Source organism: Cervus elaphus, chromosome 30 (genome assembly GCF_910594005.1).
Source record: "Cervus elaphus chromosome 30, mCerEla1.1, whole genome shotgun sequence".
In the NCBI taxonomy this organism is placed as follows: Eukaryota; Metazoa; Chordata; class Mammalia; order Artiodactyla; family Cervidae; genus Cervus; species Cervus elaphus.
Genome location: NC_057844.1, coordinates 13358582 through 13371434, shown reverse-complemented (window position 1 = coordinate 13371434; position 12853 = coordinate 13358582). Strand labels below are relative to the sequence as shown.

The following is a 12853-nucleotide window of genomic DNA, read 5'->3' as shown; positions in this document are numbered from 1 at the left end:
TGAAGTGCAGTTCTATGAAATATCCAGACTATTCATAAATTTCTATACAATGAGTAACTCATAGCTAAAATGAAATATTTTATGTGGAGTTTTTTTTTTAATAACTTTTAAGTAGTGGCTTGGTTTCTATTTTTCCAACTAAAACTTGGAAGTGCATACAAAATTAAAAGAGAAGATATAAATACATGTAAATAGAATCTTAATTACATAAAAGAATTAACTTGTTCACTTATATTAGTAATATGGGGTTTTTATTAAACACCATTATTGAGGTTTTTTTTTGGCCGCATTGTGCAGCATGCAGGATCCTAGTTCCCTGGCCAGGGATTGAACCCATGCCCCCTGAATTGGAAGCACAAGTCTTAACCACTGGACCTTTGGTGAAGTCCCTATCGTTATTGAGTTTAACACAGCCTTGGTTACTGTGTTAAGATTCTCCTGAAAATAACAGAAAGAAATACACAAATAGGTACAGTCCAGCTGTCATTTCTCTCTCTGTTCTCTATAATGACAAACCTTTATAGCTTTTTCCATTCTAACGGAAATATCTCTCAACAAAACTTGGAGAAAATAATAGAGAAAACAATAAGAAAGATATAAATTAGTGCTCTACATATTATAAAAATCAATCACTGTCTTTCTAAAGTTTTGCTTGTTTCTTCAGGAAGGCATCCCATTGCAAAGTCAACATATTATCCATCTAAGACAGAGACTGCTATACAGGAGTCACTGGGGAGATGCCGTAGCAGAGAGAAACAAGCCCCGGGCCCCCTGGCATCCGGCGAGGGGCAGTGAGGGGACAGACATGGCAGCCCAGCTCTGGAAACCACTTGGGAAGCCACTCCACTGACCAGTACTGAGTACTGAGGACTCTTCACTTCCCATCCTTTTCAGCTGACTTAAAGAACTGCCACTTTGATCATCAGTCCAACCTGCACTTGAAACATTCAAGGTAAGTTCATTTTGGAAGGGGACGGCAGGAGGGACCGTAGATGTCAAGGTTGAGAGATGTAATGTTTTTACAGCTTAAAGAAAAGCAGTATCTTTAAAGAATTCACATCTGTACAACATTAAAAGTCCACTATGTTGTCAACCCTGTTGGGCAAACCAGATCATTTACTTTAGACATGTCATAGGGAAGTTTCCGCTCTAATTTCTTAAGTCATAGCTTTGCATGAGTATTTCCTTCCTCCATTCCTATTACAAATAACTTCTATGGAGACTCAAGTAGTGATCTCATTATTCTTTAAAGGTAGCTAAAGAATCTCTAGGCAGTAATGCTTTGGTCAATTATATCATTACGTAAATTGTAAAGGCTTACTAACTGTATGTCACTGGGAAAGATCTTATTATAGAATTACATAATTTGTATTTTGAGGGTCAAGAATATATTATTTTTCAGGCACTCTTTTAAAGAATTATTAACTACCTGAAAATCAAGATAAGGTAGCATAATAAGAAAGCCAGATTTTAGTCTAGCAAAACATGCCTTGAGGGCTTTAATGACATATTCATTTTACTTGCAATCATTTTGGGTCTCTCTTTCCTTTTTTTTTTTGCATGCCTAATGATTCATTTAATGTGTGTGCGTTGCTATGTGTCCTCAAGCATGAACAATGTCAATAGGATAAACTACTGATAAGAGAAAGCAAAAAGTCCAAGTTGCTGGAGACTGACCCAGTCTTTCCTTATCTCAGTACATATTGTTCTGAAATGTTCCCTGTGGTTTAAGTTGTGAACAAATGAGAATGTCACATGAGCAAATGCAGACTGTCAGTGACTTAGATGTGTGCTGAGGGCCTAGAGTGAGGTCAGCTGTGTTGGCCAGTATCTGTGTGCCACCTTGGTTACCAAAATATATACTGGGTAGGCAGGGCTCATCTAGAAACTGAATTAGGAATAAGGATTGAGAGGGAAACTCAGCTGGGTGATGAATGAGTTTCAGCTCATTTCTGGGATTAGTTGGAGAAGGGATAGGAAAGAGTGGGTTGGACAGTCAGCTATTCTGAGCACCTTTGAAGAGCTCAGATCCCACTCATAGAGAAGAGATAAAACTATTTAGGCCAGTACTAATCACTTCACAAATCTTAGTAAAAGGAAGATTTTGGCTCAGTAGGGATGGAGTGGACTGAGATTCTGCACTTCTCTAAGCTCCCAGGTGACAGGATGCCACTGGTCCATGGACCACATTTTGAGTAGCTATGATTGTAGTGCAACATTACCCAGTAAAATTTTTGCAATGATAGAAGTATTCAACATCTGAATCGTCTACTATGGTTTACTGAGCACTTGGAATGTGGCTAGGACAGGTGAGAAAGTAAATTTATACTTAAACTAACTTTAAATAGCCACATGGAGCTAGTGGCTACAATGCAGGACAGCTCGGATCTTGGACATTCACGGACCTCTTCTCCACCAGAGCAATTTACGTCATGGTCCCCAAATGCTCTAATCCATCAATTCATTTAGATGAGTAAGTCTCCTTCCATTAAATGAAAACTATAAAATTGAAATTGTTTTCTTCCTAATAACACTTGGCTAGATGACCCACAACGAGGGGGCAAAGGTGCTCATGCTTGGTTACTCAGTAGTATCTGACTCTTTGCAACCCCATGGACTGCGTAGCCTGTCAGGTTCTGCTGCTTGTGAGATTCTCCAGGCAAGAATACTGGAGGGTTGCCATTTCCTCCTCCAGGGGATCTTCCCAACCCAGGGATTGAACCTGCGTCCCTGATGGCTTAGTGGTAAAGAATCCACCTGCAATGCAGGAGCCGCAAGAGATGCGAGTTTGATCTCTGGGTGGGGAAGATCCCCTGAGGAAAGGGTAGTACATGGCAGTGAGACTGTGAGTAACCATCTCTGCACTGGGCATGTGGAAAGACGGGAAAGTGAAGTCGCTCAGTCGTGTCCGACTCTTTGCGACCGCATGGACTGTAACCCGCCAGGCTCCTCCGTCCTGGGATTTTCCAGGCAAGAGTACTGGAGTGGGTTGCCGTTTCCTTCTCCAGGGGGTCTTCCTGACCCAGGGATCGAACCCAGGTCTCCCGCACTGCAGGCAGATGCTTTTACTGTCTGAGCTACCAGGGAAGTCCTGAAAGATGGGAAACCAGGCAGTTTAAGAATGAAACTCAGAAAGTGATGTAGAAGGACAGATGGATGAGCGAAAATGAGTACTTGGAAATTTTATTCAGGCCTGACTGTGTCCCTGTCTTTCTTGAAAAGTCAGTTGTTCCTCAGGAAAATGAGGAAAGTGAGGGAACATGAAAGGAAGTGAGTGTTGGGAGGTTGGCTGTGAGTCTCCTCCAGTGCTCCGAGATTACCCATGTGTGGGAGAGCCTGAGGGGAGGAAAGGCCACAATTATAGCCCCCAAGCCAGGCTCCAGTTTGAGCATCTCACTTCAGCTTTTGTGTGGACCCAGGCACAGAGCCCCTCTGCACTCCCCGGGCTCTGATCAGCTCTCATGGAGAAGCTCCCCCTAGCCTTGCTGTAACCCCGTCTACCACAGAAGCTGGTTCCTCTGCGAGGCTGGACCGTGGCCTCCCGAGGCTCTGAGGGCACCGTCCTGACAAGCAGGTGAGGGTGAAGACCTCTGGGTCCTACAGAGCCAAGCACGGATGGTTCATAGAGTGAGAAGTGCTCTTATTTAACCCTAAAGATCAATCTTGTCATTTTTAAAGAATTTCATGCCAATATATGGCAAAAACCACTACAATATTGTAAAGTAATTAGCCTCCAACTAATAAAAATAAATGAAAAAAAAAAAAAGAATTTCCCTCATCCAAAAGCCACATGCAGGAAAATTCTAGCTAAAGATTCTGTTTAGTGAGCTTCGGCATACGTAAGAGATGTTACTAAAGAGTGAAAAGTGTTAGTCACTCAGTCGTGTCTAACTTTTTCGCAACCCCATGGACCGTAGCCCCAGCAGGCTCCTTGGTCCATGGAATTCTCGAGGCCAGGACACTGGAGTGGGTTGCCATTCGCTTCTCCAGGGTGAGGATGAAAGAGCAACATCAAATAAAAAATTCAGTCATTAACATCTTACTCTTAAACTCTGAACAAGAGATAACCTGAGAATCTTTTCTATTGGCAAAGAAGAATTTGGGGAGAGTGAAAAATCAATAAAGGTTTTTTATATTAATTCATTCTTTTCTAGGATTTCTTGCCTTCTTGTCTCCACTTTTCCTTTCTTTGTGTGTGTGTGGACAAGGATTTCTGATCTAAGCAGAGTTCAGAGAATCTGGACTGCCTGATTTCACAGGGAAGTGACTGAGGACACTTTCCAGTGTGGATGACTCTAAAAGGAACTGGAAATGACTTTTGATTTCGTAAGTGTGGATAATGTTAAAATTACTAAGTGAGTAGCTCTTGGCTCTTTTAAGCTACCTGATACAATGTGGAAAATTTCCCATTTATTCACAACTTAGGTAAAATATATAGTCAGACACATTTGGTCAGAAGCCTGAGTTCATTTATTTTTAAGATATCCAAACTGTGACTTTTACTAGTAAATACTCTAATCATAAATAAGAATAAAGTGTCAAATATGTAAACCCTTTTGATACAATTAAATTATATGTCTGACAATAGCTCATTTTAAATGTTTTCCCATCAATATCTCTCTTTAAGCATTTGGCAAAAAAGCCTAGAAAATATCAATGAAAGTATATTTTAGATTACACGTATGCAAGTGTGAATGTACATATAAATGTATACGTGTATGTGTACATATATATGTGTCTATATATTTATGTGTATATGTATATCTTTTGAGCACCTTCCTAGAAGGCTACTTTACGAAAACTGTCACCACTGGGTCAGTATCCTGTTTAATTCTCTCATATAGAAGATTTCTAAATACTATAATGAATTTTTTAGTATATGATGTCTAAAGTAAATTTATTTGAGGACATTTTTCTGACTTTTTGATAGGTATGCCTTTGGCTTTCAAAGATTTTGATCACAGAAATGTTAACTTCTCATGCACTACACTGAAGTACAGTGGTTTATAAAAAGGAAATAATATCTGCCTGACAGGATATAAGAATTAAGTGAGATATAATAATGGAAAGCCCTTAAGAAAAAGTTTAAATCTCTTTCATTGGGAAGTTTCGGTCAGTTGTCTCTTTAGCAAACGAATGACTCTGGCGGCCAGTCAGTATACTGATCCTAGTTTGAGACACTGGGGAAATTCCTGGTTGTCAACAGTCTGCTATATTATAGATGCAAACACAGTATTAAATAAATATTAAATTGAAATGAAAAACAGAGTGTGAGAATTTTGGTTTGGAGAGCTATACTAAGTTATCTTAAGACAACAGAACATATAATTTTATGAAAATATACAGAGAATTTTCTTAATGTGCACACCTGCTGTTTATGACAGACTGATATAAAATTGGCTTGCATAAGATATATATCATTTGTTGATTGGGGCCCAGACACATGTTCACAGATTCTTAGATATAGAATATGCAAAATTCCACATCAAAGAACAGAAAAGTGCCTTTAGCCAACCAAAAGGTACTTAGGTAATAATAAATTAAATTCCATTAAAACTGACATTAAAGCTAAGTGTTACATATTAAATGTGACATGCAAGAAACAAAAAAACAATTCAGGCAGCAACATCGTGCATTAAGATTTGCATTCATTCATAGTGTTTGAGGGATTTTAACCATATTCTCTGACCACTGAGAGCTAGAAATCTGAAATGACACCAATTCAAAACACCACTTAACTGACATCTTAGTCTTCTAGCCAGTGATTTGAGGAAAGAAGCCAATGCCTCTAACAGTGAAACCCAGTAAGTTTCAGTCACATATTTTCATGCGGTTGTGCGATAAGAAAATCCCACCTGACCAGATTAAAGGAAAGTAAACATTCTGCAGTTCCACCTCTTGGACAATGCAGTTGTCTCCGATTCCTCCTACCTTTTTACTAATATGAGCATATTTGAACATGTCAGGTTTGCACAATAAGAAAATGGCTTCGTGGAATGTATTTTTTTGGCACAAAAATATTTTCTAATACTTCAAATCAAAATTTTCACCCATAGCAAAATATTAAGCCATAGAGGTGTCTTAGCGGTGCTTACTCATCTAGGCAGAAAACTACAAGAACAGCCATTGGCTCCCAAGGACTTTGTATTAAGTAGCGATGACCTTCCTTCCAAGGAATAGCACCAGGATGATTACACCTCAGGCTGGAGGGTGCGCCTTTCAAGCTCTTTAATTCCCTGGAGAATTCGCTTCACATGACCCACTTTCGGTATCCCCAGGTCCTAAATAAAAGGGAAAAAAAGGGAAAAAGAAAGAGAAAGAAGTTAACCGATAAGAGAAAACTGATGGTTAAATATTTAGCTAGCTAATAAAATGTAGTTAGCATTCAGTTCATTCATCTTAGATTCAATGATTTACAAAGTAAAGTCAGAAAAGGAAGTTTATAAAACCAAAAAATCCTGAAACTAAAAAATTACCAACCATTAAAAAAACCACATCTTACACAAACTGTTAAATGTAACATTCTCATAGGTTACACACAAGGGCAATTCTTCAACAGTCAAAATTACTTTCTCCTTTTTCTTCTTTTTTGATTTAGAAAAACAGAGGTCCTTTTGGAATCTCTGAGAGAAGTGACATGTGACACAGGGTACCCACAAAATTTACTCAAATAAATTTCGTAGTCTTAAAACAACTACACATTTCCTTGCTAAAATATTAAACTTACAAATAAGTCCTGCTCCTCAAGAAATTACTCTAGTATTTATGACCTACATGTGGAATGTTAAACCCTTTTGCACTTGCATTTAGAGTCTTTGATGTGTGTGAAATATTTAAATAATTTTTATATTTTATAAGTGTAAAAAAAAATCACAAAACATAGGTATGTATGAGTTGATGTTTTTGCTCAAAACACTTTTGACTCCTTTCCCTCAGAACTCCTCTTGTTTTTTAAAGACCCAGCTTCCTGAAAAGAACCAAGAAGCCAAGATTTATTGGGTTGGCCACAAAGTTCATTCGGGTTTTTCCTGTAACATTGATGGAAACATCCATACGATGTTATGGAAAAACCCAAATGATCTTTTTGGCCAACCTAACAGTTTTCAGAAATGAATGGTGACTGCTGAGGGTGCAACCCAGAGCAGGCACTTGAAAAATGAATGCTTGTTGCACGGATAAAGGAGATGCATTCAAGACAGCCATAATATCTGCTCTCTGAAAAACTAAACAGATGGCGAAGATCTCCACTCCTGATAGCTTCCTTAAGCTTAATGGCCATAATGAACCTGCCAGTATGTGAAGTCAACTTCTTCACAAAACAGAGAGTGTGGAATATCTGAAAATAAGTAAAAAGATGATTTGCAAAGCAGTCTCGAAAGTAGGATTATAAGGTATCACAAGATTATTTGTCTGACACACACGTTCTCTCAACCTCCCCCATATACTTTATGAGCTCTCTGAATTCTGTAGCACCATTGCTACTGAGGATTCTGCATCTTTCTGGAAAATGATCTTTCCACAGTCAGTGCTCTTTTCAAGCTTGAGATCATTTCCAGGTAATGTTTTTACAATATTTAACTGATCTTGAAAAATATCTGCTCATTGACACCAGAGCATTCAAAACTAGTCTTAAGGCAACTATCTAACTCCAGAGTGTGTGCTAAAACAGCAAACTTAAAAGCAAGGCCAAACTTTAAAGGAAGATGGAAATGTAGATGCATTTGATTTGAGTGGAATAGTTAAGTATTCTTTATACTTTATGATAATGCAGTTATGTGAATAAGAAAGATATTTAATATCAAACAATTATTTTAGGCCATAGGCATACTTTATTCTCAAGAATAAAAGCTTATTTGAGAGAAGCAGACTCTACTCACAATTATTATTTTTGGAGTCACGAGATGAATGTTTTCCCTAGAGTTACACTAACTTCTTAGCTATATTTTCTTTAGTTTGAGTTCAACACATTCATGTCTTCTAGGAATCAGGCTGTGATAAAGTTATGCCATGAGATCATATTCATTAGTGTTGACTTTTTCTTTCTTTGGAAAAGAGCTTTAACTTTGTAGAGGCATGCTTTGTAGCTACTGTTGTCCTTCGGCCCACACATAAACACCTTTCCAAATGGAGAAAACAAAACACCAACCAAACAACCCCCCCCCCCGTGTCTTTACCACTTTATTTGGGGGGTGTGTGTATGTGCGCTCAGTCGCTCGGTCATATCTGACTCTTGAGACCTGGACTGCAGCCCACGAGGCTCCTCTGTCCATGGGATTTTTTCAGAAAAGAATACTAGAGTGGGTTGTCATTTTCTACTCCAACGGATCTTCCCAATCCAGGGATCGAACCCGAGTCTCTTGTGTCTCCTGCATTGGCAGGCAGACTCTTTACCACTGTGCCACCTGAGAAGCCCTACTTTCTTCGGTGCCCCTCACTGTTTTCTACCGTCTCCAGGAGAGAAAATACTGCAATCAGTCTGTCTGTTACAGCACATTAGAAATATCTTCCCTTTCCCACCTTTACACTGTCACATTGCTATCTCCAGTTGCCTGGTGATAACCAAGTAACACCTGAGCCAAGATCTGGGCAGCAGCTAGCCACGTGGCAGGTAGGGAAGAAGCATACCTTCAGAGGGTACACCCCTGACGCGAGAGTTTCATATTTTTAAATAAATGAAGCATGGCCAGATTGGAAGAGTATAGCCCCAAAGGGTCAGTGACCCCACAGCAGGTTGAATACATAGGCAGAACTTTGTAGGTAGTCCCATAGATGCTGAGTCTTTATTGGAATTGAAATGGGAAGCCACCAAAAGGTTTTAAGCAGAAGAGTGATATACTTGATGTTATTAAAAGCATCACTCTGGGCTTCCCTGGTGGCTCAGATGGTAAAGAATCTGCCTGCAGTGTGGGAGACCCGGGTTCAATCCCTGGGTTGGGAAGATCCAATGGAGAAGGGAATGGCAACCCACTCTAGTATTCTTGCCTAGAGAATTCCACAGACAGAGGAGCCTGGTGGGCTATACTCCATGGGATTACAAAGAGGCAGACAAGACTGAGCAACTAACACATATACACAAACACACACACACAAAACATCATTCTAGTTGCAATGATAATAGATGAGAGGGCAAGAGTATCGATGGGTAGGCCAGTGAGGAAGCTACTGATGTTACACAGGCAAGAGGAAGGATTGTGGAAAGGAGAAAGGAGAAAGACAAATAAATGGAGATTAAAATCAAACTACTTTGTGATGGTTTAATGAGTCAGAGGAGAAGGATAAGGAAGAGGAAGATGCTAAATATGACCCTGGGTTTCTCTGGCTCAGGTCCCTGAGTTGCTAAGATAATAGACCACAGGAGAAGGGGCAGAATAGGAGTAGGACAGGACAGCAAAAGTTTGGTTGTGGACACTTTAAGGCTGACAGTCTGTGTCATGGCCTAGCAGACTTGGTGATACGATCCTAGAGTTTACAAACGAGGTCAGGGCTAGAAGTAGAACCGTGTGAACCAACGATATATCCATGGACAGTATCTGAAGTAATGGAAATGGATATGGTTGCCTAGGGAGTAGATAACCCTTCATCAACATTCAGAGACTTTCCTCTAAAGGGTTTGCTCTCTCTTAAAGCTCCAATGACAGAGAATAAGGTGAGCTTATTACTAAGTTGGTTTTGTTCCACTGAAGACTGTGAAATTACTACCCTTCCCATTGTCCTATACTCTGTTTTAGAACCAAAAGAGTTAAAATGGACTATGTCAATACAAATTTCTGAAAGCAAAGTTTTAAGGGAAAGAATGTGATTTGCCTTAAAAATAAAAACAAAAAAGTCTCATGCTAAATAAAAATTTTACTAACATGATTCTTAATCATCTCCTTTGTACTCATTGTTTTTCCCAGCTGGGTTTTATCAGTCTAACTTTAACTTTTATATGTGAACTTTGTTTTTCTGTTCTGCAAATATTATAACTCATTGTGTGCATGTGTATGTTTATGTACATTTGTGTATGTTTATAATACATATACTATGTACAGACAAAGTCTTTTCCTTGAATGTATGCTTATTCATGGCAAGTGAAATGCAAGCTTCTAGAGGGCAGATGCTACCTACAGAAGAGAATAATACATTCATCAATATGTACACACATATGTGTTAGTCGCTCAGATGTGCCTGACTCTTTGCGACCCTATGGACTGCAGCCTGCCAGACTCCTCTGTCCATGGGATTCTCCAGGCAAGAATACTGGAGTGGGTTGCCATTTCCTTCTCCAGGGGATCTTCCCAACCCAGGGATCGAACCTGGGTCTTCTGCTTTGCAGGCAGATTCTTTAACCTCTGAGCCACCAGGGAAGCCCATTCATCACCAGCTATTCAATAAATATTGCTGCCTGTCGAGGATATCAGAAGCTACACAAATATGTTACATGTAATGGTCTTCTACATTTACTTTTTGGTGTATTCATTTCAAGTGCTGGTCAATTTTTACTCTAATACTATATATTCTATATATTTTGCTATGCTCCAGATTTGGGACTTCCAACAAAGGTAATTAGTTAATCTATTATTTTATTATTATTCTGGCTAAAAATGTCTAGGTATAACGTTTAGTTATGTGTGTGTGTGTGTGTGCATACTAAACCACTTCAGTCCTGTCTGACTTTTTGTGACCTTATGGACTGTAACCCACCAGGCTCCTCTGTCCATGGGATTCTCCAGGCAAGAACACTGGAGTGAGTCGCCATGCCCTCCTCCAGGGGATCTTCTGACCCAGGGATCGAACCCAGGTCTCTTACATTTCCTGCATTAGCAAGTAGGTTCTTAACACTAGCGCCACCCGGGAAGTGCCAATGTTTAGGTATAATATACTTTATATTACCCATTTGGGTTTAAAGGTCTCTACTAACATGTTTTTAGATAAAGGCACAACTGTTCATGAATTTATTAAGAATTTACTGTCTCATAATTTTATACATTTTAGAACCAGGTATATAGGAAAGGAATCAATCCATCAAATGTTGAAGGCTTTATCGCTGACTTAATGAATCAATCTTGGAATTTTTAAATGGCAGTATGTGGCAAGAAAATATAACATGAGAGAATGCTACTTTTAACCCTGGGACAGAATATGGTACTTTGGCCATTTCTGAGGTTGAGGGTCCACTCAGAGAAGAAAAGGGAATTGCTGCAGACCATGAATTCATAATTTTTCTTCCCTGTCATAAAAGAGAAACGTTTTGAGATGCTCTCTAGCAAAAACAAGGCATAATTTTTATTTCATTCACTATAAAGGAAAATACATTTATTTTGGGGAAGAATACAATTTCAATAATAAGCCATGGAAAGGAAATTTGAATTTGTCTAGATGTTCACGTAACCTCTGAAAGGTCAATCTAGAAACACAACCAAATCGTAGAAGTCTAAGTAGCCACTGCTGTAAGTCTCTCATCTAGTTCTCTATATTAGGAAGGCTTCGTTCTTGGTATTTTGAATGAATTTTTAGTTGTTTGAACCTTTTAGTAGATATTTTCAGTCATTTTAAGCAACAAACATCACCTTTCATGTTGATCCAAGAAAATGAACTGATGGAAACATGATCCATCTGGAAATATTAGCACAGCCATGCCAACAGACACAGAGAAAAAATTACTAAGTTCATGCTAAGCTTTAGCTGTAACTGTCAGACAATGATTCTTACAGAAAAATATTACTGACTTTCTCTTTTGAAAAGCATATAAGGAACTCAGGCCACAGGACAATGTATATTATATAGATTACATACGCATAACATGAGCCAAGCTGCAAGCACAGAACTGAAGGGTGCGGGAGAAAGGAGTCTGTTTTGCAAGAAAAAATTTTAAGAGCAGAAGAGTAGCACAAAGGAAATACCTTAAGATCTCGCCTTTCCAGATGCAAGAGTTCAGCCCCTCTGATGTCATGACGGATGAAGATTTCTCTGTACTCTCCCAAATTGAGCAGATCCAGCCAAGCAGCAACTTCCTCTGTGCCCCATTTCTGAACTACCAAAGTTAAGAGCAAAACCCCCTTAATTTCTACATGCTCAGTGCATTACAAAGCACAGGCTGGCCAAAGAAGATGCAAAGCAGAGCACAGTGGCAGCTAGCCAAGGGAAAGGTTCAAGGTACTGTCTCAAGGAAACTACAACTCGGCTGTTTCCCATGCAAGTTTCAGACTATCAATGAACATGAGGCTCTGACTCTACAAAGGCATTCACTGCTGCGCACTTGTGCCTTTCGCTTTAGCTCAATTTCCTCCTTAAAGCCATGCAAACTACACAACATGTATAAAAACGTGTTCCTCATAGTTGGGATCAGCAGTACAAGGTCTAAATAAACTCTGATGATATCCTTAAGATCATATACAAAACTTATTATAGTTGAGCTACCAATGCTAATAAAAATTTCAAATCTGACACAGCATATAATTTTACACAAACTTCTGCTTCAGGTCTTGCCAACTTCAAGACCTTTATGGGTTCTCAGCTGCCTTTATTGGTTCTATTCTATTGATGATTCCCATTACAGACAATCACACAATGCTTGCGTGCTAGTAATTATGCAAGGCTTGCATGCGTGCTAATTGCTTCAGCTGTGTCCGACTCTTTGTAATCCCACGGACTGTAACCCGCCAGGGTCCCCTGTTCATGGGATTCTCCAGGCAAGAATACTGGAGTGGGTTGTTGTGCCCTCCTCTAGAAGATCTTCCCGACCCAGGGATCGAACCCATCTCTCTTATGTCTCCTGCATTGGCAGGTGGGTCTTAACCACTAGCGCCACCTAGGAAGTACAATTATGCAATAAGTGTATCGTTAAATCAAGTTAACATTGCCTAAAAACTGT

The 12853-nt window shown here is 39.4% G+C and overlaps 1 protein-coding gene and 1 non-coding gene across 8 annotated transcripts in view; both read right to left on the bottom strand.

Annotated features, from left to right (window-relative positions):
- The window catches only part of DGKH (diacylglycerol kinase eta), a 218661-nt gene that overhangs the window by 18389 nt on the left and 187419 nt on the right, over window positions 1-12853 (bottom strand). For 4 of the 7 annotated variants that reach the window (XM_043892315.1, XM_043892310.1, XM_043892314.1 and 1 more), the window contains one exon: window positions 1548-6281. In XM_043892315.1, the coding sequence (XP_043748250.1) occupies window positions 6229-6281 (53 nt within the window). In that variant the 3' untranslated portion in view covers window positions 1548-6228. Of the gene's footprint in view, window positions 1-1547; window positions 6282-11882; window positions 12014-12853 lie in introns of those variants that run through there. The other 3 variants (XM_043892311.1, XM_043892313.1, XM_043892318.1) reach the window with 2 other exon arrangements.
- TRNAC-GCA lies at window positions 10275-10346 on the bottom strand. The gene has a single exon. It is a non-coding gene; the product is annotated as a tRNA-Cys (tRNA).